The sequence below is a fragment of the Megalobrama amblycephala genome, linkage group LG6 (genome assembly GCF_018812025.1).
Source record: "Megalobrama amblycephala isolate DHTTF-2021 linkage group LG6, ASM1881202v1, whole genome shotgun sequence".
Lineage (NCBI taxonomy): Eukaryota > Metazoa > Chordata > Actinopteri > Cypriniformes > Xenocyprididae > Megalobrama > Megalobrama amblycephala.
The window spans coordinates 31245632-31273526 of record NC_063049.1 but is presented as its reverse complement, the minus strand read 5'-3'; the positions used below and the strand labels follow the sequence as shown (position 1 = coordinate 31273526).

The window sequence follows — 27895 nt, the reverse complement described above, 5'->3', positions numbered from 1 at the left end:
ATTATACCATGTTGTATATGCCCATTTTTGAGTGGAAGATAAAACATGCTGTTTTTGTGCATGTATCTTTAAATGAAAATGAGCTGCTTCTCCCCACCCCACTTTCCAGAAGAGGCAGAGCCAGAGAGGCAGAGAAAAACAGAAAATCACTCACTGCTCTTGATTAAATAACTTGGTAGTATTAGTAAGAATACATTTCTTACATGAATGCTACTGTTAAATGCTCTGGCGAGGAGATAAACATGGCGGACTGTGTACAGCTCACTCAGGGGAGGAGCTAAGCTAATAGGGCAGATTCCGTCACCAGTCGTGGCTTCTCCATACTCTTATGTAAGAGTAGTGGGAAATCTGGAAGCGCTTGTTTGGAGAGACTGTTTATGATTTATGTGGATTTAAAAAAAAAAAGAAGAAAAAAGAAAAGGAGTGGGTGGATTTCTACCATTATAGGCTGGTTGTTTACACACTGTGGAAACACATCTGTGTATTTTGCATAATAGGTCCCCTTTAATTTAAAGCGAGTGGGGAAATATAGCAGAATAAAGTCTTATAAATAGATACTGGTAAATAAACAAAAAAGACATTGTCAATATTTTCCAACATAGATGCGAGCCATACAAGGGGGAAAAATGCTTCCAGGTCAGGAAGCAAAAATACTGCAAAGGGATTTTAAGTCAAGAAATGACTGACAGCCCTACACACAACTGAAAAATGCTATGGACCCAACAATAAATTATCTGTTAGTTGTGATCATAATGGCCGTTGAAACATGGCCAAATAATCATTAATTTGGCTCATTCATTTATAAAAAGTAATGGAATGTTCACAGAATGAACAGAATGCTTGGAAAGCCCACATTAAGCCAAATTAAAATACAAAGATGATATACATTCACAGCGTGTACGACTCAGAATGGTCATAATATTTTAAAGACCTTGAACAACTTGACATGCATTGATTAAGATCATAAGAAAATTAGCAGAGACCTTTATGCATTTAATGTAAACTATTATGCTACAATGAAATTTGTGTCAAAGAGAAACCGATTAAGTAAATTACAAAAGCAAATGCAGAATTTGAGAATGCAATCTATCTAACTGTCCATTCCATCGAGGAACTCTCCTTCAATGATGTGCTCTAGGCGTCTCATGACCTGATCACTGCTGGGCGGTGGGTAGTCCGCAGCATAATGTGGGAGGTGTGCAGGAGAGCCGTTAAAAGAGCAGCAGAGGGTGCTGAAGAACGGCACGAGATCCACGATGGAGCAGAGGGAACGTAGTGTGAGCAAAGGAAACTCCACTCGATCTGTGCTCGACTCTCCCGCTGTTCCATTCAGTTCCTGAACACAAAATTCAAATATTTATAGACTGACAATGCACGGGTTACTTCCTGGTTGTCGTTAAGCCAGCTCGGGCATTTCCGGTGAATTGTTTGCTGTTCATTCTGTATACTCCCTGTAAGTTACATCGATACAAAACCATCAGTGGTTGACTTTTTAATATTGTATTCATGTTTTAATGCAGTTATCACATTAACCTAATTTGCCAATAAACCTGTTTTATTGATTGCAATAAAGACGAAGCTATTGGGACCGTTTAAAAACGCTGTGTCTGTAAATTTTTCCAGCACTTCAAATGTTATTTTTAATGTGATGACCACAAACATTACTTGTTCATCGTTCTGAGATTGTCCCCATTGTAAAACCGAACGTTTAAAAATTTAGGAAATTCAACATTTGATAGAAAACACTTATTTAAAAATAATATACCACTATAACCAGCAGGTGGTGGCAGAGTAGCATTTATTTACTCTAAATACTCATTTCCTCTAATAGTTTCACTTAGTTTTGCTTTTCAATAAATATTAAACATTATAAAATAACTAGGTTTAAAAATACATTTTGTCAATGTGAAGTATGAAGTACTCACAAAATCTTCTTGTGAATGAATTACACAGAGAGCGCTTTCCTTTTGTAATCACAGCAGCTGTCAGTCAGTGCAGCACATGATCAATGATTTCGACACACTTGTGAAAATTCACATTTTATTCAATGAATCAAACTAAAGTGCACAATAAATATTCAATTTTCGACGCTTTTTTTCACATAAGATTGTAAAAACTGAAGGTTCGAATTGAATTTAACAGAGGAAGAACAATGAGGTACGTCTTTATTTATTTATTTTTTATGCTGTCTTACGTTTGAATAACTAAATTAATGCTATGCCTGACTATTTAAGTGACTATATTCTGATTATAAACTAACTTCTGATGCTCAACACACCAGCAAATGACATCTCACCGGAAATTTTCGAGCTGGCTTATATTATTGCGGAATTTCTAAAGAAGGCTCCGTGCATATAGTCCATTGGGTCACACAAAGCACAATCTTTACTGGTTCGCTGGTGCTGAGTCACAGATACATTAAAGTATGTCTTGTGTAAGGAGATCTTACCCCATAGCGTCGGTTTATTCCATCCAGTATCCTAACAATATGGGGTTTACATTCTTGTTCTCCTTCCATCAGAGTGTTTCCTGGCCCATCATAATGGTCAACATCTACTTCAGGAATGAAAGCCCAGCGATACCTACAAATAAATACTTGCAATTCATTAACAGGTCATGAACAGAACATTTTAGGATTTGGATCAGATCAGAAGTCATTTATGTTGGGCCAGGCATGACAGGTCACCTAGAAATAATACAGAACCTAATGATCTATTACTGAACAGCCATGACAGTCCACTTAGGTTAAAAATGTCAAAAGACCTAATAAGGAGTTAAACATGTTATATTATTAGATGGTCCCTGTGCCTAAAATAAAAGGTCTTTGTGAGGTTAGGTGTGTAATGAAAACGAATAAAGGAATAAATGTTGTTCATTCAAAAAAAAAAATTGTTCCTTCCATGGAACAAAAAATATTTAGCAGAATGCCTGAGCCATTTTAATTTCCATACAATGAAAATGGGCTTATGATTTATATTGCCACAAAAGAATTGAAGTGGAATAAAATTGATAAAATAGTCTGAATTGTGTGCTATATTTCAAGCCTAAAATATTCACTGAAAGATTCAAATATAATAATAGTTTATAAAAACATCCATAATAATGAACAATTAAACTGTTTCTGGTAATTTATCACAGGTATGGCATGAGTAAACACTGAATAACATGCATAAACACAGTTCACATGAATCTCACATTTGAAACAGAGGCATCTGCTCAGGAGGGAAGGACACAGCGGTGTCCAGAAACTTGCAGGCTGACAGGTACATGTCCAGTTCTGCCTGAGGGAAGCACAGCAGACCATTCTTGTCATGGCCACCCCGCAATTTACTCCTGGAACAGAGAATTGTTTTTCCATGAAAACTGAGGGAAAAAATATATACAGACAGCATTTTGTCATAAAGGAAGACTCACTTTGAAACTTCTTTATCATCCAGCAGTGTCTTCTCAAGGCGGTTAAAAATGCGTATCTGAAATATTCAACATAAATATTATAACTATACCCAACCAAAGTAGAAAGAACATTCAAAACAACTGATGAAGCATTTGAACACAATCTTGACATTTGATATTCAACAGTGTTTTGATCTGCCTGCATTGACACCACTGTACGTGAACTGAACTGAGCTGGATGATGACGACATCACTGTGCTGATATAGATAAATTAACTAAATGAATAACTATTGATTCTTACATCGGAATGAATCAATACTGAATTTACTTAAGATGGATACTGACACCATTTTCTTTAAGAGCTGCTGTGCAGCCAAAATGACATACCAGTTATCACTGTAAAGCTGCTTTGACACAATCTGCATTGTAAAAAGTGCTATATAAATAAAGGTGACTTGACTTGAATTGACAATCAAGGAAACAAATACTCTTTGTAAAGAGAGGACCACTGGCGTATTTCTTACCAGCTCAGTGACCATGATTGGCCAGAGAGAGGTGAGATGTTGTGGTGATATCCTCAACAGGAGAACACGGAACATGAGGAACATCTGAGCGGACACTGATGGAGTCTGTCCCACACGCAGGTTCTCTGTTAGACGCTCTAGAATATATTTGATGAAGAAAGTGTTTGCTTGAAAATTTTCTTATGCTACATTACAAGTTAGCTATATTTGTTTTCCACACAGACTCAGTGATACCTTGTATGAGAGGCAAATAGAAGTGGTACTGGTCATTCTCTCCGCTAAACATGGCAAAAGCCTGTCGCTTCAGTAGCATGGGCTTCTGCTCAGCGCTGCTGAAGAGCTTCAAAGAACTGCTCTGCATGCCTGCATATGGTATAACATGAACCCACATAAGTCGTACATACCGATCATATAACAAATGACTGTCTAAAGCAGAAATATGTACATATACTCACTCATCAAGTCTTTGAACATTGTTTTCTCGTGAGTCAGAAGATGGTCTACGATGGCTCTCCAACTAAAGCACAATATGAGAGTTTAGTTGCTTCAAAGTCAAACTAGAGATATATTATACACACACACACCACCCAAACTATTTGATTATTTTGATTTTATGGGCATGACTTTATAAAAACCACTACATTAAACCAGAATCAAATTTAGAATGTTGTGAAAGGATCCATCTTACTGGCAGGAACATGAGGACTCCATTGTGAAAAACAGTGGGTCCATGAAGAGCTCCAGCACCTCTTTCTTCCACGCCCGTTTAGTGTAGGCATATCCACTCAGACTGCTCAACAACTGAGCACCCGCACAGAAACTAGGCATGTTATAGGCACTAAGAGAGATATAAATTGAGAAACAGTTACAGAAATATTAAAGGAGTTGTCTCATGAAATGAGACAATACACAATATTTGGTTTTACAAGAATGAGACGAAAGGATATTTTAACAGTTTTTAAGACTTCTTTAATTAAGAAGTATATGACTGGAAAAAAGTCTTTTATTTTGACTGAAATTCACAAAATGCAAAACAATGCAGGTGCATTTTGAAATGATTTACTTAATCATCTTGTAATGAATGTCACTTCATTTCTACTTTCTGAGTATGTATGAATTATCATATGCAACAAAAGACAGAACAATATAATGCCACAAACTCAACTCCGTCATGCTATCGTGAGACAGCTTTTCACATTGACAAGAAATATTGTCACATTTTAATAACAAGATCTCGTCACACCCATAGTTTGAAATGAAAACAATCGGACACCACTGTCATATGATAATAAATAAACCAAAGCTTCTGAATAAAATACTAAGCAGTATTGATCACTACCACAAGTGTATAGTTTCAAATGAAGTGCATCTTTGGCATACTCACCTGTGATTTTTTAGATAGGGAAAAACATAATACATAAGACGGGAAATGAGAGGCACAGCTTTCTCCTTCTCATCACTGCGATAGACCATGTCCAAAAGAGGAGCCAGAACCTACAAAAACACAACGAGCACAAACGAGAACACTCTGGTTGCATTTCTCCACCTAATTTCTGTAATTTTTTTTTTTTTTAAATAAGCATAAATTAAATTCATTACAACAAATAAGGCCAAACTGTTTACTTACAACTGCACTTTACAATTTAAATAATACAATGATATTTTATAATTATTATTTCTGCATTTTGTATATTATTATTTAAGCATTTTGTATAGTATTTTTGCATTGAAGTAATAAATGAGAATTTTTTTGCATTTCTTAAGCATATGCAGCCATTTAGCTGGAGCCATGCATCTGTGTGTACATTTCTGCATATCTCTTACCTCAGCCAGCAGAACCAGAGCTTGTACACTGAATACAGATGGCACTGAAGATGACACCATAGCGCTGCCCTGGCCTGCACACCCTGAGAGAAAGACAGAACAGAGTCCATTTTAAAACTGCCTCTGTTTTGAAGTAGATAATACAGCTAGGCATTATTATTATCTAGCATTATTATTGCCATGCTGGCAAAATGAGTTAGAGTGTGCATGGGCTAGTTTCGAGCTACAACAAGTGAGAAATGTAAATTTTGGTCAAAATAGCGGTTTTCACAAAAATTAAAGTTAATTAAGCCCTCATTTAGCAATCTCAATGCTCAATACAGCAATTAAACATGTAAAAGTATATTTATTTGTACATTTTCTGAGAGGAGTACCTTTCCTTTGGCCATGAAATATGCTGTTTTTCTGACCTACAGATCTGAAGCAGACGCACAAAGACACCTCAGACAGCGCGCAATCCCGATAAACATATACACAGATTTACAGTATTTGATAAAATCTGTATTCACGCAAACATCTGTTATATCTTAAGTGAACGTTTGGTTAACTGTTGGGGAAAAACTTCTGATGTGTAACATTATATTAGATCCGTTTGGTACAGTTGGTCTTAATATATAGGCTGTCTGTTTCATTAATGTCAAATTTGTGGAATCATGGAAAAAAAGTTGAATATAATACAGTATTTCCTATAGATAAGGGTTTTAACTTGGTTTTTCACAAATTTGGTGGTATTATCAGGGATTTTAAAAGGTATGGTTGCTAGGAGAATTTGTTTTGAAACCTTCAGAAAACTTTATCTCGATTTCTCTATAAAATGACAGAGCTGAGGTATAACAATATCACATTTTTGCTCATTGTGACTCATTTTGCAAGCATGGGTCACATATCATGTTGGCAATACAGCAATGGGCATTATGCTGTAAGCATAAGCATTTCTGCATAGGTTTACCCTCAAACTCATTGCCATCATGGTCATCTTCATCTCCCTGAGGACAGACTTGAGGCTGTGCTTTCACTTCCAGGTTACGGCTCAGCCAGCTAGTTTGCTCAAGAGATGAGCCGGCCACAGCTCCCACTGCTTCTAGTATGCGCTGGCTCACTTCCTGTTGAGGGTACAATTGCTATGTAAACATATTTTGACATTTCTACTATATCAACATAATTCTGGTTTTGCTGTCTCACTGTATCTGTCCTACCTGCAGTTCTTTAGTATCCCTCTTGTTGTCGATATTAGGAAGTCTGTTTACACAGTCATTAAGGATGCTGCAACAGTAAAATAAACAGAGTTTAGTGTTTCAAAAGACGTTTTACCTTTCAATAGTATCCAACAAGAATGATATTCATGTAATTAATAAAAGCTCTTATTTATCTTTAATAGTTTTCTGACTGCCTTTTTTTAAAAAAATGTTGCATTATTGCTAAGGTGTTCTAATTCTGTTATTAGTATGTTGCGGTGTAGTTGCTAAGGTGTTGCTAGGTGGTTTCATACTGGTCAATTTGCACTGGTCATACTAGCACCAACTGGTGCAAGACAAGCTATGCACTAAAGGTTAATATTTAGAGTTTGTTCATAAGCAAACATAACAGTATTTTATTTTAAAATAATTTTTTATTTTATTCACCCAAGGAGCAAGAAGTGTCCAGGAGGGGCGAGGTTAAGCTGGGCAGATTCTCTGAGCAGACAGAGAAGAGGATTGATATTCTCCTGAAGAGCTTGAGCAGTGAGACTGCGAAAAAAGACCAAGAAGGAACAGTACAGTCAAGGCTGAATCTTTCAATGAACAGTAAATAGCACTTTAGCCATTTGCTTAAACTGGATTGCAACAGTTCACTGGACTATGGTCATTTTACTGAAAATTACATTATATGATAGCAAATGAGATAAGGTACAATTAAAATCAAAGATGATGTCAATGGAAACTTTTACCTTTGAATGTAGACGTAGCTGAACTGTAGCATTGGAATGTCAACTAATGTAGTCTTCTGATAGTGAGAAAGAGTTAAGATTAATACATGATGTAATAAAAACATCACTGTGTGTGTGTGTGTGTGTGTGTGTGTGTGTGTGTGTGTGTGTGTGTGTGTGTGTGTGTGTCCACTATTTTGGGGACAAATGTATAACCAGAGGTGAGCTAAATCTGACAAAATCTTCTTTTTCTTAATCTTTTTTTAAATTGTAAAAATGAAGAGTTTTCGTTTAGGTTATAGTATGTATAACTAGCTGTACATAAAAACAATAGAAGTATATGAAATGTCCCAATTTAGATAGCCAAGTAAATGTGTGTGTGAGAGTGCAATACCTGGTCTCCTTTGATCTGGTGGGGTTTCTTCACCACCTCTCTGATGAGCTGCAGTATGTTGTCTGTACGGAGTGTGCTTAGTGCCTTAACTAGGTCCACTAAGGTCATTTGAGAATCGCTTGCCTCTGGTAAAATCTAAGCATGAATACACAAACACAAACAAAATTTAAAAACATAATTCCAGAAGTCTATTGTATGACAGTGTTATTTTTGCATTCCGATATCCATTGTTCACCTTATTTCTGGAACGTCTTTTGCGGCTCTTCCTGCTGCTCCACACAGCAGCCACAGAGGCCATGATCTGCACCCCAAACTGCTGAGTCAATGGCATTAAGAACTCCAGAACCTTTTGCCTCAAGATCTATAGAGAACAAAAACTAAGCAGTTAACAACACGGCATGATCTTTAATTAAACAAAATTGTATAAATCATTTTTGTTTTCTTCACGTATCAGATATACCTTTGTGCCTTTAAAGTACACAGAGGTGGGTGAGGCTCTGCTGCCACGGGAGGAGTCACAGCCCTTGACCACACCCCAGAGTAAGGCCATGCTGCTAATCATGTGTGGAAACTCCTCCAGAATGGCATTGCTAGCATTTCGTAGGTCTGGAACATCACAGCCAGCAGCTGTCTACAGGCACAAAACAAAACAATAACGTAAGTCACATTAGTGTTTTGAAGCATTATTACATGTTAAGTGGCGATCCTGGCGTTTTTGATGCCCATGGCAAGATCAGACTTGATTGCAACTCTATATCAGTGGATGTATATCAGGAAAACGGGTGAGTATTTGGTTGAATTTTATGGTGCAGACAGTTTTTGCAAATAACCTACAATGCTATACACATACTAGCAACCAACAGTACAGTAACTTTGCAAACTTTAGATTCAGAAATGTAGTGTGTGAACAGACCTTTAGAACTATGAGAGTGACACAGGAGGATTTTGCCTCACTAGGCAAATGTCTATACCTATGCCAGGATCTGCCACTATTTGCACTAGCGGGTGCTTGTGCTTGTCTTACTTTTTTGTGGTCTAGAAGACAGTAGTGTGTGATAGTGGTCAGTCCTTCCAGTAGTGTCAGAGGATAGTCAGGCGCTATATTCTCCCGCTTTAAGGTACCACTAAAGAAAGCCACAAAATATACACCCATTTCAGGCTATGGTTGCAACAAAACAACAACATGTAAGTATTGACACCTTATCAGCCACTTCATGCGCACTCACTCTCACACAAACGCAAACAACCACACGCATTATTTACTTATGTGAAGCCTTGATTCCATCATGCTCGTGCTGTTTAACCAGTTCATCCAGGTTCCTGCAGATCTGGGCAATAATGGGTGATACAATGATGGCCAGTGATCGTCCTAAATAAGGTAGAACTTCACATAGCAGAGTCACCCAGGCTGGATGCATAGCGCAGCCATACTGTGGGTGCAAAGCTCGAGCTGCTGCCGACACAAACATGCCCTGAGTGGTGATAGGCTGACTGATTACGTAACGCACTGCTTTGATGGACTGCTGGAACATTACAGCTGTTTGCCACTCTCGAGCCAAGGCTGAGGAGGGTGGTTCTGCACGTCGCTGTGGGTTGGAATGGCTTTGATCGTGATCTTGTGCCTTGGAGTGTGGTGGACACACGTGGTGCTCCAATACAATAAGAACCTTCAGAAGCTTCAGTAGGGCAATCTGGAGTGGGTGCTCAGCCCAGATCCCATCCCGGCCAAAGTTGATCAGGCTCTCTTCTGAAATCTCCCCTCCATCTTCTCCTTGGTCTTCTTCAGGCAATGTGTGCTGGTCAGGCCGATCAGTTCTCTGGCAGACATACATGGAGGCGGAAAGCATTAGAAGGACATACTGCTGCACCTTGTAGCCCCAAAGAAGGTTGCGGACAGCCTCCAGACTAGCAGTTCCCTTTGCCTCTCCAATTTGAGCTTGCTGGGCCACTCTCACCAACTGGATCATCAACTCTGTCAGCACCTCCACGCTTTTCACCTGCACCTCCCGATTGGCCTGGAGTTGGCAATTGGGAATGTTAGCATAGGAGGGATAGTGAGAGCGGAGATAGCGCATACAAAGGCAGGTGAGTAGCTCTAGCAGGAGAGTTGGTGGAGAAGAAGGAGAAGATGGTGAATGGAGAGGTGAAGAGGCTGGCTGGGATGGGTCAGGAGTAGCTCCACTTGGTGGAGTTGAGATCTGCAATTGCCCATAGAAGCTGCCACCATCCTGAGCCTGACGGTGTCTCTGCAGAAGGTTCTGGATGAGGTTGAGATGGGCAATGGAGCTGCAGTCCAGAGAAGTACTGGATAGAGCCTCCACAAATGGCCCTGCACTTGTCCGGAGGATGGTCTCTAAAATAGTGAAGGCATAGAGAATTCGCCTGCTCTCGTACTGCTTCTTATAGAGTAGAACATGGCGGAACAGTGAATCCACCGCCTCACGTTTCTCTCGCTGTCGCTTCAGCATCCGGGATTTGGCCATGGCCTCCAACTGCCCATCATCTTCATCACTTGAGAGTGAATCGGAAACCTGCGTTCGTTCTGAATCCACCCTCTGTAGGCCATTGGCCACACCCTCTTCCTCTACGCTACCATCGTCATGTCGCTGCAAGTAAGGGGTGGAGCTTGAGGTGGAGTTTTCGGTGGAGTTCTGAGCACCACTTGTGTCTGCAGATTCGGTGTGTTCACTTTCCTCTTCTTCCTCTACTTCTTCGTCCTCTCCCTCAGTCTCTTCACTCTCACTCCGGGACATTGCTGGGGAGTCTGGGGGTGTTAGTTCTGGATCTCGTTCCAACTCCGCCCACAATGCTTCACGGTCTACTATGGTGATGCGACTGACAAAGCTTTCTTCTGTTTGGCAACCGGGCATCATGTTGTCTTCAGCACTTTTCATGATGGATCTGTCTCTCCAGCTCAGTGACTTTACATTACCTAAATCACATATACAGTAGAATCAGAGCCCACGAATATAAATATCATAAATTCATCATTTCCATTACCCTAAAATAATCTATTTTAAACAAACATTTCAATTGACAAGGTGGCCCATGCTTTAAACTTTTATATAAAAGAAAAATGAACTCTTGCTATTGCTATCTGTCTTGAACACTATTTATGCAAATTACTATATTAATTATTTTAGATGTAGAGGTTCAGTACCGTATTATAATTGCCATACAATTTAAAATGAAATTTTATTCAAAAAATGATACTCCCAAACTCAAGCTCAGGTACCTCTGAGAGTATTTATCTGGTGAGTGTGTTTTTGTGTGTTTTGATCCCATACCAACAGAGAGATTCTGTTTGACGCTTTGTATGGGTGATCTCTGTGTTCTCGGATCCAACAGTAAGAGTAGCACCGGCTCCAAGATACGGACCACATCACTGAGGGAAAGAGCTCGCACCAACCAGTTCTGTGCTGAGGCACTAACGCTACCGTCCTGATTGTTCAAACTATCTAGCACCACAAACAAAGATCTGAGAAAAAAGAAAGATATAGAGAACATTGAGTGGATATGGCACAAAACTATGGGAGAATATTATTAACATATAGAAACATAAGAAATATGGTGTAAATGGTGAAATATGATGCAAACAATTAAATAAGATTTATGGTGTATATGACCTGTCAAAGGAGCGGTTGAGAGAAGTGCTGCGATTTGTCTGGATCTCTCGTGTCAGGTGCCACAAAACTGAGAACCTGTGGAGCGCCTCCAGACAAACAACCTTACACAAACACACATACACACAGAATTTAAAAAAAAATGTTTCAATTGAATGCACAGTATGTAAATGTATTAAATGAGTTTTCCACGATACCTTGTCCTCACTGAGTAAACCTAAGCAGATGATGTCCTCGCAGATGGATGCAGATGGAGCCAAGCAGTGAAGCCGATAGAAGAGCTCCACACAAGATACGTGATGCTCTCTACGCTCTGTGTCTAACTGAGCCCATAACACCTGAGATACACGCTACAAACAAATTAAAGTGAAGGGAATAATTAAAGTCAATGACGGCAGCACCAAAGTCAGATCACTCTGCGGCCATCTTGGTGGCACCCCTAGGCAACCATTTTCTATGTTGGCAATCTACTTGAATGCAGAAAGACTGAAATCTCAAAATATGTTATTAAAAACCGTCAAGTTTAAGTTATAATAACATGCCAAATTATCAGTAAAATTTGACAACATTAGTATCATAAATGTTGCTTCTTTAGCTCAAATCATGCTAAAAAAAAAGGATTTTTGTATTTTAGTTAGTCTACATAAACATAAATACAACTTCTATATTGGATAAACAAAAATAGGCAATGCAACTATCAAAAAAAAAAAAAAAAAAAAAAGGTCTTTTAAACGAATTGCAGAACTTCCACTAAAAAACAAATCATAAAAATAATGATCTGTCTTTTGACCCTTGTAATGTCTCTGGAATTCCCATTTCTGTTTCATACATTTTCCATTCACAACAGAACAAACTATAAGAAACGCAACCGGTTAATCATAATGTGCATTACCAGGTAAAAGTCTGTGGAATCCTCCAGAGTTTTGAGAACAGCTGGGTAGATGGGAGGCAGGGTGACCATTTGCAGCTGTCCGCTTAATGGGTTAGCATCAGATTTCTTATAACGTTGGTTTTTATCCTTAATGACAAGGGCTAAGGACTGAGAGTGATTGATCAGCTCCAACAAAGAGGAGATAGCAACATGTTGCACCTACAGGCACATAAATGAAAAGAAAGGTTTATTATAAAATGATTCCATTTTGGGAATGCAACAATTAAAGATGTAGTATAATTTTTAAATGTTAAAATACTTCGTCCAGTCTCAATTCATTGCGCAGATGAAACTCTAAATAAGCCATTAGTAGGTTGACTCTCCTAAAAAGAGTAAACAGTCCATCACTATCAAAACAATAGTTGTGCTCGATGTGAAGCAGCGCTGCGTAGAATGATATGTGTTTGACATCAAAGTAACGCGGGAATGATTAGAAATTATACAGAGCCGTCAACTGTCTAATTGCTGTTGTGGTACTTTGATGTCAAACTGCTTCAATTCGAACACACCTACTGTTCTGTTTGACCTCAAATTCTGACTCAACCAATAATGTGAGTTTGGGGGGAGGGCTATCTGTTTCTCAGAACATTGGAAGATGGAGGTGTATGTGAAAATTTTGCATATTTAAAAAAAAAAAAAAAAAAAAATTAAGGTGAAAATAACAAAAGTCACAGAACAAAGACTAACATTACAACATCCATGCCTATGTGTATGAATACTGAATGAAGGAAATTCTTTTACTGTTTATGTCTATAATAATAATAATAATAATAATAATAATAATTGTTACATTTTATGGAATAGTGAAGACAAAAATGAGAATTCAAATCATCATTTACTCATTTACTTCATTTACATGTTATTCCAAACCAGTATGCATTTCTAATAGAAGAACTTTGAGAACAACTTTCTAGTCCACTTTCTTATATTGTTGAAAACACAGACATTTTTCAAAATAAATCCTACAGGTTTGAAACAAAACAAGGGTGAGTAACTGATGAAAGAATTGTCATTTTTGGGTGAAATATCCCTTTTAATCTCCGCCTTTGAATACTCGTGAACTTGTACCTGGTAGTCTTTCGTTAGGCAACACAGAGTCATCAACGACCTCAACCACTCAGGAAGACTTCCCTCAATACCTGAGGAGAGAAAAGCTCAGTTTCTAGAAGAATATGCCACATAAGAAAGCATAGTTTAATGTAGTATTGGAATACAATTCCTTTATTTACCTGTCTTGTTGAACATGGATGTGTGCAGGTCTTGGTTCTCTTCCTCAGTAAAATACACAGGAAAAGTTGTGCATTCCAGGAGAAGCTGGCAGACCACAGTGAAGGCCTGGCGGCACGACTCCGATATCTCCCCTTTGCCCTTTGATTGGAAACTTCCCATCCACTCCAACTCTACTGGTCTGTGGTCTTTACTCCCATCCTTAGAAGACCAATGAAGGGAATGGATCCTCAGTTTACTAGGGTTAAAGAACTCAGCAAGTCTGTCTTTGATAAGACCCAAGTCTCGGCTGCCTTTCCGTTTCAATGGAGATCGCTTACTGCCTCTAGGAGAAGCATTAGGATCTAGCTGATTTGCTTCGTCCTGTTTCTTCTTCTTCTCTGGATCCACGACATTTAACAAATGCCTGAGAGATACAGGGAGTGAATGCAAGTGAGACAAAGTACAGCGAGTATGCATGCTGCTAGTTGCAGGCCCAGAGCAGAATACTCCAAGCGGAATAAGGCAAACTTCCAAGGGGGCCTCAAGATGACTTCAAATTATTTAAAATAAGATTAGCATTAACAAGTATTAAAATAAGCTATTAACAATTTTTGTTCTTTGAAGAACTTGAAAAACCTGGCTATATGAGATAAGTCATGTAATTAATCAAATCTTTAAACTCCATTGCTATTTTTAGAATAAACACAGTCAATACATATTGTTCTAGCTATGCCAAATATGAAAATATTTTATTATTTAAAAATCTTTATCAATAATCCTTATCCAGTAAATCACAAAAAAACAGAAAAGTCATGAGTCTTTTTTAGAGTCAAAAAGAACCACTGACATACAAGAAACTGGGCAATACTCATTGTGTAAAGTGTACTATTTTTAAAAAGTAGTATTAAAGCAAAATGCAATGCTAAAATGTCACATTGTTGTCACATGACTATACAGCATTTTATTTCATCCATCCAGTTATCACAGTAACATTTTTAGCATTTTTATTTACACTTACAGTCATACCGGATACGGTAAAAATCTAAATTTTGGTGCATTTGTCACACTGCAAATGAAAGGTCAAGTCATGTGCATTGCATTCTGGAATATATTATTCCTTGCCAGGAGTTCTGGTTGTATGTGCACATTTTGTTAAATGTAGCAGGTAATTTCGGTATTTTACGAATACTGAAAATATGCATATTGGGCACACACAGTATACACTGAATTTGTAAATTACCTTGTGATCACTGATGCCAGTATGTCCTGCACACATTTGGACATGTTTTCCATAGTTCCTCCTTTTTTCCACACGTGCTCTGCTTCAGAGTTCACCCCAGAAGCAGCTTCTGATCCATTACAGCCTGGTAGGAGGTGCTGTTCAGATGGAGACGCGCTCAGGCCTAATCCACTGTCTTCAGAGCGTAAAGGAGGATACGGAGTTTCACCTGGCTCCGCCTCCTGTGCCTCCTGTCCATTCAGACCGACCTCACTGGTGCTGCCGTCATGGTTACCATTCACCTGGTCACTTTCCTTGACTTTGTTGCTGTCAGTCATCACAATCTATATTTGTACAAAAACAGATCCCTTTTAATACACAATAATATTTTCAAACCATAATATGAATGGAATTAGGATATAAGCTTTAATTTGTATGATTATTTAAAACTCTCATAATATACTAAATGCAGTGGCCCAAACATGTACACTACTGCTCAAACGTTTGTGGCCAGTCAGATTACATTTTTTGTTTTGAAAGAAATAAATTAAACAAAAGTGACAATTAAGACTTTTATTAGTTTACAGTAAAACTAACCCATCATACCTGTGTTTGCTCTACATCTTGTGTCTGCAATTCAGCCTCCATGTCCATATAAGCCACCGGCATCTGGATCTTACTGAGCACTTTAAAACATGCTCTCATGGCCTGTGTGAGTTCCTGTAGGCTAAGGGATGTCATGTGACTACGCAGCGAATAAAGCATGCTGCCAAGCATCTGTGGCAGGTATTGCGTTTGAATCTCTGCATAGAGTTCCTAATAAGAAAGCCAGACCAAATCAGACCAAATGACCAAAATTTTGGAAAAATGTAGTCCAAAGATGAATCACCAGATCATACCAAAGGAATAACATCCAACAGAAAGATAATGAGCGTTGAAAGTTCAATCACTGAAGGAGAGCTGCTCCAGTCTTTAGATGGCCCCTTCCCAGCTGGATCACTCAGTGCTCTGAGAAACAACCATAACGCTAGGCATAATCACATAATCCTATTTGTTCACGTAATGCAGTTTATTATGAGTTTGTGCATGTTTACCTGAGAGAGATTTGGAAATGCCTTGTCATGTAGTCCCAGAGATAATTGCTGCTCATGGCACTCACAAGCATATTGACAGTCTTTATAATCTCTGAGGCATTTTTATTCTCCTTGATTTTACTGCACACATGAATCAACAATCAGAATATTAATCAACAATGAATAATCAGCAATCAGAAATGGTGTTCAATTGCGTATTATTAACTCATCTTGTACATTTATACCACCATTCAATTGTGTGAGGTCAGTGAGATATTTTAATGTTTTTGAAAGAGGTCTCTTTCAAAAGAGGATGCATTTATCAATATATATTGTAATTTATACATTGTAAATTATTATTACAATAAAAGCTTCATTTTCACCAGCCTTAACTTCATTCTTCAGTTTCACATGATCCTTCAGAAATCATTCTAAAATGCTGATTTGGTGCTAAAAAAAACATTTCTCTTTTTTTTTTTTTTTTTTTTGTGGAAACCGTACATTTTTTTATGTTTCTTTGAAAAATAGAAGGGGGAAAAAAGGCATTAATGTGGGGAAAAAAACAATGTAAAAATCTGTATCGGCATCTCTTTTTATCAATTTAATGCATCCTTGTATTCACTTTTGAATGGTAGTGTATATTCACTTGTAGTTCATTCAAAATATAACATAATATAACAATATAACAATATATCATTATGTATTGGTTCGAAAGGTTTCACTTCTGAATGGTCAATGGCAGAATTCTGCAGTCAAATCATATTCTATAATAAACCTCTATACTGGATATTCGACTGTTGTGTTGACCCTGTTGACTGTTGAACACTGTGATAGTTTTATGTTTCTCATAGCACTCTGGTGCCCTTACATAAACAAATAACTTCAGCTCAAAACAATTTCATGTCCATTTATTTGGTAAAAAGGCATGTAAACAGTGGCATAATGTACAGTCAGCGAGTCATTATCCCAAATTAACCTGGCTGGTTTGCATCATCCTAAAGGTTTTTTTTTTTTTTTTTGCAATAGTGACTGACTGTACATCATCCCTCATTTTTGTCCCATGTTGTGTGTTATATCTGGACCCTGACTTTATTTGTGTTCTCTAGGAGTCAAAATCATGATGTCTGTGTTACAGGTATAATTCTCTACCAGCTGAGCTATAGGAAAACTTGTAAAAAATATAAGCACTGAATTCTTCTCTCTGACCTGTTGAGTTGGCTGCCACTGAGGCTGGTGTTGAGACTGTCCTCTCCCAGCATCACTTTACAGTAGCAGTAAAAAGCTCTGACCACCTCCAACAGCACATCAGACAACACCAATGGCCCTGTGAGTGAGAGAATGAGATTCATGTCAAGTAAGGCCAAAGTAAAGCACTTCAAATTTAAAAATTTCAACCATGTGGGTGTCTTTACCTATCTCAGGTTTGTCCAACAGGCTAATGATGATGCGAAACGGTCTGAGATATTCTATTAGATTGTCTGGGTTGGCCTCTATATCTTTCTGCTTCAGAATATTCACCAGAGCCTATGAAGAAAATATCAAACATGAGTTGATTTTAACTATGCATGTACAGAATGCACACTACATACATGAAATGTGTTAAGTGAACAACTTCTAATTGAAAAGCTCTACGCTAGTATTTTGAATAAGCTCATTTGAGTTTGAGTGAGTGTGTTATCTTCTATACCTGCACCAGTAATTCTCTGGAGTGTGTACTGAAGTAGCATGCAGTGTATTCCTCCACAGTGTTAAAGCGACTGGAATCTGCAGCCACCATTCCTCCTTTGATGTCTAAGCCTGACAATACACACATATAGAAAAATACTCAACCATGTTGTTTCAAACCTGTACGTTTTACTTTTCTTATGAGAAAAAAGAAATGAAATTATTAGCAGAATTTAATTTTCCATACAATGAAAAGGAGACAGTTTGCCTTAGAAGATCCATAAAAATATCTTCCATGGGATCACTTATTTAAGACTTTTCAGTTTTAAGCCAACTCATCTCTAATAGATAAATGGCATTTATTTTATTAAACAGTTTCTGCAGTATTCTGTAACTTTCTGACAATTTGTGTACGGTACCGAGCATCCATGCATAGAGGCGTCGATTCAGAGACATATCTCTCCTGAGCAGGGTGAGTGAGGCAGCAGACACCACCCAGATCACCTCATCTTGCTTTAGTGGAATGGCACATTCCTCAGGATCCTAGAGATAGGATTGTTTAAATAAATGTCTTACACATAGTCTGGGACAGGCCAAATGTAGTTGGGAGTGAAAAAAAAAGAGGGATAACCTGGCAGGTTGTGAAGGGGAAGAAGTAGAGAAGGATTTCCAGCATGTTTCTCTGGACCAAAACATTAGAGTCTTGTAAAGCGAGACAAACAGCCTTTACCTGGAGCAGAGAAATGGGAAGGTGTCCATTTCAGTTATATAACTCCTTCAAAACAAAAGACCTTAGTCAGAGCAGACAGACACCCTGTGTAATTTGACTCAAACATCTGGCTGTGAGGAACAAAAGTACAGTCTGTTCAATGTGTCACACCGGTTCTAGGTCGTGTCTAACTTTCACAACCTCTGCAAAAGATGTACACTACCTGACTAAGGTCTATTCTTGTATATATTTTCAAATAATCTGGGTTTATGTACAAAATATGTTTTTTTTTTAAATATAATTATCTCCAAACACATGCACATACTCACCACTAGTTTGTGGTCTGTCCCAAGCATATACTTCTGTTCTCGAGCAGTGACTGAGTGGTCAAAGTGTGCGACGATGAAGAGTGAGGCTGGGAGCCGTACCAGAGGACATATAAGCACTGAACCCCACAGAGCCCCATAAAACACAGACTGACCCACCAACAGCGACAACCTCACGAGCAACGCATCCGTCCTTAGACAGGAAGAAAGATGGATTGGGGTTTGCAACATTGAAATCAGCAAGTACAGTAGTTGCCAAAAGTGATGTCCAGCCAAGGAAAATTTAAATCCACCATACTCTCTGATAATTTTGAGATCTTGTCTAATGCAAGTCTATGGAAGTCCCATGTTTAAATGAATAAGTACACATACTTTTGCTCCAATAAAATCAATAATCTCACATAATGTTAAATTGGTTATGTATTATTTGAGGCAGAGCTGCAGTGAAAGGAGGTCTGGGTGCCGTAGTGAGTATGTTGTAGAAAGGTTAGGAAAGTTTAGGATCAGATCTCTGGAGTGTCAACTTGTGAATCATTTATTAATGGTTGGTGTCAAGTTGTACCTGTCATAGACCTCCGCGCCCTCCTCCAGTCCAGGCAGTAGGCCCATGATAAAAGCCTGCAGGCTTGGTAACAGTGCCCTCTGAATGGGCAGGAAGTATCGCTCGTACAGCGTCAACAGAACCGGCTTCACTGACATCGCTGCATGACCCAACAATGGGAAGAGCCCTGAGCTGAAGTGTACACACATGCACAAGTGATTTAACCAATGATTTCAGAACCACCATAATCACCTTTGAGGGTGAATCTCACAAAATTATATTTCACTCCACTTGCATAAATGTAGCCTATTTTAGTACCATTATGATTTTTCTGCATTATAACATTGTTTTCATGACAGTTAATTACATTTTCTCTCAAATCCCAAATAATTTATTATTATTATAAGATATTATTATTTAAATTTTATTAAAGTATTTACATTTCATTCATATTTATCATGATTATTACTTATTAGTTAAAGAAATTAGATAAATATGCTTAAGTGTCATTAGAAAGTCAATGCAAAAAAATTATTTTTTTATTATAATTGTTTTTCATTTGATTTTAGGGAGAAATATGACCTGGACATTTTCATGTGAGATTCACCCAGTGTTTATCAATGACACCGACCTGTATATGAAGAGATCCTTTGCTAGCCATTTTGTGCCGATGATTTTGAAAATGACTTCATAGGTCTCAAGTGCTTTGAGATGGACACCACTGGGAAGGGCAGGATGCAAACACTGAGCCAGACGCTTCCCGATGATCAACCGCCGTGGTAAAAGGGAGTACTTCAGATTACTCTGGAGAGCCTGAGAAACACAATGAGTGGGAGAGGAGAGCAGGTTGGATGGTGTAACAAAAATGTTAAAATGTTAATGTCTGGTCCAAGTTTTTAAATGATTTAAACGAATAATTTGTGTTATTAACCCAGTCACTAACTTTCCATTCTTCAACACATATCTCACTCAGCAACCACATTTGCTGAACAGGTTTCAAACAAACTATCAACAATAGCTCAGAGGAGGAACTGAGACAGAAGGTTTAGTTTGTTATTGCACAGCACTTAAAACATGTTTTACAAGACATACCGTCAATAATGTCACTCTGTATACGGAGTGAACAAGTGTGTTAAAAGGGAGATTGTAGATCATAGCGTCATGTTTAAATGTCAAATATCTGAAACCAATACAAAAAAAAAACTAATAGATATCTTTTATATTCACACAGGTTGTTTTGTAACTCGCATAATATCCGGAAAGCTCCCATTGAGCAAACAAGAAAATCACATGCCATATAAAGTGATACAGAGAGAAAGAGATCTATTTAAATAAGACAACAGTTTTTTTTCACATCTGCACATTAACGTGGAAATGTGTTTGGGAAAAAAAAAAGCGCAGAGGACGGTTGAGATGAAAAGCATTTGTCTAATCTTAAGGACAGTGTACACAAGTCCTGTTCAGCTCATTCAAATCAGCTGCACTTTGAACATAATGTTTTAACCAATGCCTTCATTCAACAGGACTGATCATAAAGCGAAGTCTCTCACTTCCCTAAAAAACTGTAACTAAAAATCAATCTTGAACTGAACCAAACTTCCTTGTCTACTTGCAGAGGGAGGTAAAGCTAAAGTGTGCCAAACTGTGTATTTTGTTTTTTATTTTAAAATACTTCTCTCCCAGTTTAATGTACAGACACAATCATAAGTAGATTTCCCCGAAACGTATAAAAACCTGTTTTTTCAGTGAAAAAGCAAGATGTCATCAAAATTCTCTCTTTTAAAAACACCTGGAAGGAGATTTTAAAGACTTGCTTGTATTGATACTGCTTGTTTTTCAACTAAAGCAAATGATAACCTGAATCTCTAAGTGTATTGATTTGTTTTCTCCAGGATTTAAAGGTGCCTTAGAACCAGTTTTTACAAGATGTAATATAAGTCTAAGGTGTCCCCTGAATGTGTCTGTGAAATTTCAGCTCAAAATACCTCATAGATTTTTTTAAATAAATTTTTTTAACTGCCTATTTAGGGGCATCATTAACTATGCACCGATTCAGGCTGCGGCCCCTTTAAATCGCACGCTCCCTGCCCCCCCAAGCTCGACTATAATACAGTGCATTTACAAAGTTCACACAGCTAATATAACCCTCAAATGGATCTTTACACGATGTTCGTCATGCATACTGCATGCATGCGTCGGATCATGTGAGTATAGTATTTATTTGGATGTTTACATTTGATTCTGAATGAGTTTGAGGCTATATGCTCCGTGGCTAATGCTAACATTCCACACTGTTGGAGAGATTTATTAAGAATGAAGATGTGTTTATGCATTATACAGACTGCAAGTGTTTAAAAATGAAAATAGCGACGGCTCTCTTGTCTCCATGAATACAGTAAGAAACGATGGTAACTTTAACCACATTTAACAGTACATTAGCAACATGCTAATGAAACATTTAGAAAGACAATTTATAAATATCACTAAAAATATCATGTAATCATGGATCATGTCAGTTATTATTGCTCCATCTGCCATTATTCGCTATTGTCCTTGCATGCTAACCTAGTCTGATGATTCAGCTGTGCACAGATCCAGACGTTAATACTGCCTGCCCTTGTGAAATGCCTTGAACATGGGCTGGCATATGCAAATATTGGTGGCGTACATATTAATGATCCCGATTGTTACGTAACAGTCGGTGTTATGTTGAGATTCGCCTGTTTTTCGGAGGCCTTTTAAACAAATGAGATTTACACAAGAAGGAGGAAACAATGGAGTTTGAGACTCACTGTATGTCATTTCCATGTACTGAACTCTTGTTATTCAACTATGCCAAGGTAAATTCAATTTTTGATTCTAGGGCACCTTTAAGTACCTTGTTGAGTTTTCCTAGTGAGGAGATGAGATCAGCCCATTCACTAGATGATTCAAAGTTCCGCAGCGCCTTCTCAATGACAGCTCCGTAACTACGGTAGCGGTAGTCATTCTGAAGCTCGGCTTCCTCAGGATCCATCATGCCTCAGTCATGTCCCAGCATGCTCAGCATCTGTCTATGAGAGAAAACAGAGAAATCCTGCATTACAACTCATGAGAGTTGTACAAAGAAATAAAAGGCATCATAAAGAGGTGAAATCCTGCGCATGACAATTGATTTCTGATAAAGAAATGTACATAGGCAGATAGCTAGTAAACAGAGATACATGCTAAGGCAAGTAGATCATGTTTAGGGTTAGTGTTAGAGGTTTGTTCAGATCCCTAAGTACTAAACTCAGTGCTGCAGACACGAATGATACCTCAAATCATGTGTGGTTTATTAAGGAGATATGTGCTATAACTTCTACATCCCATTCAGTACAGTGAAAGAGAGAACCAAGTCATATTTGATTACCAGAATAATAAAAGACTGGAATTGAGATTAAGGAGCGTAAGCAAACACAGCCACCACCTAAGAAATACTTTAGCAGGCCATCGCAGTTTACATTGCCATATAATGCGTAAATGCTATATATATTCTTTAATTTCCGGTACTCAGTTTCTTAAAACTTTCCTCAAAAAAACAAAACAAAAATAAGATGAAATAGGAGAATTAGTAGTATATAAACACTCATTTTAATACTGTTTAAGTGTCCAGCAGAGACATCAGAGGATTACAGAAGGACACAGCGTCTCTTTTGCCTCCCTTGGACTCACTGTTCTAATACATGCCATGTATGCAAGGGGGACAGAAAAATACAGGCGAAAAGTCACTTGAGAGGAATCAGTGCCTCCATAGCACTATGATTGGCTGATTACACTGTCGATGCAATCTTCGCAAATCTGCAAACCGGCCTGAATACGTCAAACTGGTGGAAATGGATGGATTAACTGCAGAGTAACGAATCATAACAACATATACAATGTCAAATAACATACCTGACAAAATAAGGGCAAAAATGTCTGCATATTCTGTGTGGGCCAGCTTATAAACAGACATTACAAACAACAGACAGAAGAAGATAGATTATGGTCTCTGCTTAGATATGGTGACATCTGCTAGCTCTCTGGTGATAAAAGCCCTGAGAACACTCATACACAGTGACACTCTGTTCAATCTGATGCTATGAGCATCAAACGGGCATCTAGAGATTTACAGAGGATTTAAGAGACAGAAGCAAGCCCCGAAACACGTGCCCGTTGAACACAAACCAACCCAAACAATCTGATTCATGTGTACTAAAATAACTATTCCAAGCACTGTAAATACTACATCTTCAGCTTTCTGTTCTTACCACACAGAAATATGCACAACAACTCCCATGATGGATTTAGACTCATTACAGTCCAATTAGTTGATATGCGTCTGAATATGTAAACTGTACTGTAAAAAAAAAAAAAAAAAAAATCCTGTTAAATTTATGGTAAAAAAAAAACCTGCAGTAGGGGTTGCCAGAAATTCACTGTACAAATTACTCTGACAAAGTTTCCAGTTTTATAGAATGGCTGTATATTTTATTTACAACTTATATTTCATTATAAATAATGTTAATATACCTACTTTAACTACCAAAATTAGCTTTTTTAAGGCAGATTTTGCGGCCTGTTCATAAAACATGGTCAACACTCGTATATAGACAGTGCAAGTCATACAAACAAAGACAAAACACCATCAGGATAACATACATGACACTAATATAATGCAATAAATAAAACAACATTACATTACTGATAGCAAAAATAAGAAGAAACAAAATTATTTAAAAATGTAATCATATGTGATGTGTAACGCAGGGAATTCTGGGGAATGTCTTTTTACTGTTTTGATTTACTGTTTACTTAGTTTTTTTTTACTGGCAAAAAAACATAGATTTAACAGTATTTTGCAGTAAAATTACATATATTGTGATGTTAAATATTCACAGTTTTTCTCCATATATTGTAAGGTAACTTACAGTTAACCAATTAACATGTTTTTACAAAAATTACAATCATTTTTTACAGTGTCCACTTTTATTCACACATCAAAGAGATTCTGTGTCTGGCAGGGGAAGGCACAAAGCTAGCATATAGCAAACACAAACACTCACACAATTATCCTAGCTTATGTTCTTAATATCATCAGCAGCTTACGGTCATTACAACAGCAGCTCATTAAAAAAGCCACAAGGAAGCAACAAAAAGACTTTAAAATGATGACGGTGGTTAGTTAAAAGGTTAGTTCAGCCAAAAAATGAAATTTCTGTCAAACCCGTAAGACTCGCAACACGGGTAAACCAGTAAGACGGGTTCCAAACCGTAAGACCTTTGTTCATCTTCAGAACAAAAATTATATTTTATATTTTTGATGAAATCTGAGAGTTTTTTTTATCTCCCATTAAAAGCAACGAAATTACCACATTTAAGGACCAGAGAAGTAGTAAAAACGTCACTTCAGTGGTTCAACCTTAATGTTATGAAGCGACGAGAATACTTTTTGTGCACAAAAACAAAAAAATAATGACTTTATTCAACAATTTTTCCTCTTCGCTGTCAGTCTGCTACGCAGTTGATGCAGTGAATGCAGTGCAGAGCTTTTGTGTTCTACGTCAGAACGGCGACTTTGTATTGGCCTGCTCCTGCTTTAGCATCACACGCATATGTTGTGCAGCTCACGTGAACAGCGTCGGCCAATACTGAGCCGGTGTTTGGACATAAACATGGAAGCTCAGCATTGTGTTTACAACTGCATAGCAGACTGACAGGGAAGATAAAAAAATTGTTGAATAAAGTGGTTATTTTTGTTTTGTATGTGCACAAAAAGTATTCTCATCGTTTCATAACATTAAGGTTGAACCACTGTCGTCACGGTGTATTTTAACAATGTTTTTACCACTTCTCTTGACCGTGAATGTGGTCATTTAGTTGGTTGGGAGATTAAAAAAACTCTCAGATTTCATCAAAAATATCTTAATTTGTGTTCTGAAGAACAAAGAAGGTCTTGTGGGTTTGGAATGACATGAGGGTGAGTAATTAATGACAGAAATTTAATTTTTGGGTGAACTAACCATTTAAGTCTTAAAAATTATAGCACAATATTATTATCCAGTTTCTACATCTTTTACACTGCTTGCCTGAAAATAAAGAGGTTTATATTTTCTGCAGCTATTGGAATATTCATATGTAGATGTCAAGCATATTTTGAATAGGTAAATGAAGACATGTACATTGTTTTACGGTAGTTTTCTCCTGTAAATACCAGAGATGCTTAATATTGCTATTTTAGTCATTCTGGTCAGTAACTCAGTGAACCTAACGAATTAATTCTAACAAATGTCCTAAAGAATAAAAGACAAGAGCATGGTTTTAAAAAAATGGAGGTCAAGAGTTTCTTTTAGTGATAAAAAAAGAATTGCCTTTGATTGGAAATGAGCAGATATCAATTTTCAGTGCTTATAGGGTGTTACGTTCACATAGTGTACATAAGGTGTTTACATACTGTAAAACTCTGATTAAAACATATGACATGACAGCCATCTTATTCAGATTTTTTAGAAAATGTAACATTGTCTTAAACACTGACTTACAGAAATCATGTTAATGAGTTGTAGTTCTAAATTCTGATTCAGATTAGGCTATTCCTGTGCATGTCAACTACTGTTCAAAAGATTGGGGTGGGAACAATTTTTAAAAATGTTTTTAAAGTATCTTATGCTGACCAAGGCTGCATTTATTTTATTCAAAAATACAGTAAAATGATAGTATTGTTAAATATGATTAAAATGTAAAATAACCACTTTCTATTTGAATATTTAAAATGTAATTTTTTCCTGTGAATTTTCAGCATTATTACTCCAGTCTTCAGTGTCACATGATCCTTTAGAAATCATTCTAATATGCTGATTTGTTGCTCAATTAACATTTATATTGATTTTCATTGTTGAAAACATTTCTCAACATTTTTGTGGAAACCACAGTATATTTCCTCAGGGTTCTTTGATGAATAGTGTAATTAATAAAAAGTTCAAAAGAACAACGATTTTTTGAAATAGAAATCTCTTGTAACATTATAAATGTTCTTGTCACATTTGATCAGTTTAATGCCACCTTGCTGGATAAAGTATTAATTTCTTAAAAAAGTAAAATAAAATAAAAATTCCACCCCCAAGACATTTTAATGGTAGTGTAAATGTCAACTATACTTTTCATTTCCATGCACCATATATTGTGAGCAACAATCTCCACCTTCCAAAGGATTGATTTGTCTGCCACTCTACAAAGCATATACAAAGTCAGCTCTCCCTAGGCCATGTATTTAGTCTACAAAGCTGCACATAATAATATTGGTCTATTGATCTGGTCATTAATAGTGCTTCTCTTAGCAGCATACCATCAGCACTGGGTGCAAGAGAAATGTACTGCAAATGGATATAGATGTGTATGAAATAAACACACAGGCCTTCATTTCATCGGTTATTGAAGCTGGATCTCTGGTATACCCCTTTCACAATGTTTGAGCAACAGATTCATTCAAGCAGCAGTGAGGCACAACAACACAACACACAGAGACCTGTTACATAACTCAAATCTGTCCTTGTTGCATCCATTGACTTACTGGCTACAACACAGAACGTATATCCATGCATCGGCTATACATTTCCATCCTAAAGAGTATTAAAACCTCACGGTTTGACCATTAATCACTGTCCATTTACAATACACATTATATGATTCAATGCATTTACATAAATAATAATAATAATAATAATAATAATAATATTTTTTAAACAAAAATCTCACCTAATGTTGGGACAATTATATACTTGACCAGCGTCAATCATCACATTTGAAAGCTATCTTCTGTTTGAACTAAAGTCATGATTACAGAGATACTATTAGTGATGGCTTACAATAAACTACCCTTTAACATTTTATCACATCCATTAAAACATGTCGTGCTATTGTAAGAACTGAATGACTCACCCACTGCAGCAAAACAGGATGGTCAACAGATCACAGGTTCTCGTGCCAAACAATCACCTTACGATTTTAGATCAGTCGACTGTTTAAAAACAGTAAAATGCGAGCGCAGGAGAGCACAGATACGGTACACTAATATTCAAAGCTTCAACCAGCTAGCCTAGAATTGAATCGCTCAGCTGATTTCCACCAAACAGTTCATTTGTGTACACTTCCTGATGGGAGGGGAGGGGGCGGACCACGCGACGATGACACGAGTATATTATTTTATGTATTATTTTAAGCTTTTGTTGCATTCTTAATTTATGTTGTGTACATTTCAATAAACATTAGTTATTTGCTCAAATATTGAACTTGGTACGGTTTTAGAGCTGCGCGAAAACACGGTATTTATGAGACAGCTGTTTTATTTGTCAGCTTCACCCTTATTCGTTGGTATCTTCCAGGATGTCATCTGTTTACATTTCTCGCACCAAGTTGTCACATTTTACAGCGGCTGACCATCAGTGCATTAGTGATAACAGCGTTTAGTTTACCTTGGCATCGTTACACCATAAATGGCTTTCAAAGTGAGATGACGCAATGGCCATCGCCTGAAAACATGGATGAATAGAGAGAGACT

The 27895-nt window shown here is 37.4% G+C and overlaps 1 protein-coding gene across 2 annotated transcripts; it reads right to left on the bottom strand.

The window, feature by feature from the left end:
* Nucleotides 1-216: 216 nt before the first annotated feature.
* Nucleotides 217-27510, bottom strand: dop1b (DOP1 leucine zipper like protein B). Of its 2 annotated transcripts, none has more exons than XM_048193945.1 (39): nt 27277-27510; nt 22217-22391; nt 19970-20151; nt 19360-19530; nt 18801-18990; nt 18394-18492; nt 18182-18305; nt 17785-17894; nt 17510-17621; nt 17304-17421; nt 16119-16238; nt 15924-16032; nt 15631-15840; nt 15046-15368; nt 13826-14229; nt 13665-13735; nt 12558-12755; nt 11863-12015; nt 11669-11769; nt 11330-11520; nt 9306-10974; nt 9067-9166; nt 8503-8673; nt 8278-8403; nt 8043-8177; nt 7670-7725; nt 7365-7469; nt 6939-7005; nt 6692-6845; nt 5743-5825; nt 5303-5412; nt 4607-4756; nt 4374-4435; nt 4153-4281; nt 3919-4055; nt 3415-3470; nt 3196-3333; nt 2450-2582; nt 217-1336 (listed from the first exon to the last, which is right to left on the bottom strand). In XM_048193945.1, the coding sequence occupies exons 2-39, from the start codon at nt 22355-22357 to the stop codon at nt 1091-1093; spliced, it is 6954 nt and encodes a 2317-aa protein (XP_048049902.1). In that variant the 5' UTR covers nt 22358-22391; nt 27277-27510; the 3' UTR covers nt 217-1090. The 2 variants fall into 2 exon arrangements, with proteins under 2 accessions (XP_048049902.1, XP_048049903.1); XM_048193946.1 differs by having other exon boundaries at nt 22217-22387.
* Between the last annotated feature and the right edge of the window lie 385 nt (nt 27511-27895).

Excerpts from the sequence above, each read along its gene's own strand:
- dop1b (XM_048193945.1), bottom strand. The coding sequence starts at position 22,357 with ATGATGGATCCTGAGGAAGCCGAGCTTCAGAATGACTACCGCTACCGT. Across the intron at positions 17,422-17,509 it reads GTTGGACAAACCTGAGATAG|GGCCATTGGTGTTGTCTGAT; the intron begins GTAAAGACACCC and ends TCTCACTCACAG. Across the intron at positions 2,583-3,195 it reads CAGATGCCTCTGTTTCAAAT|GTATCGCTGGGCTTTCATTC; the intron begins GTGAGATTCATG and ends ATTTATTTGTAG.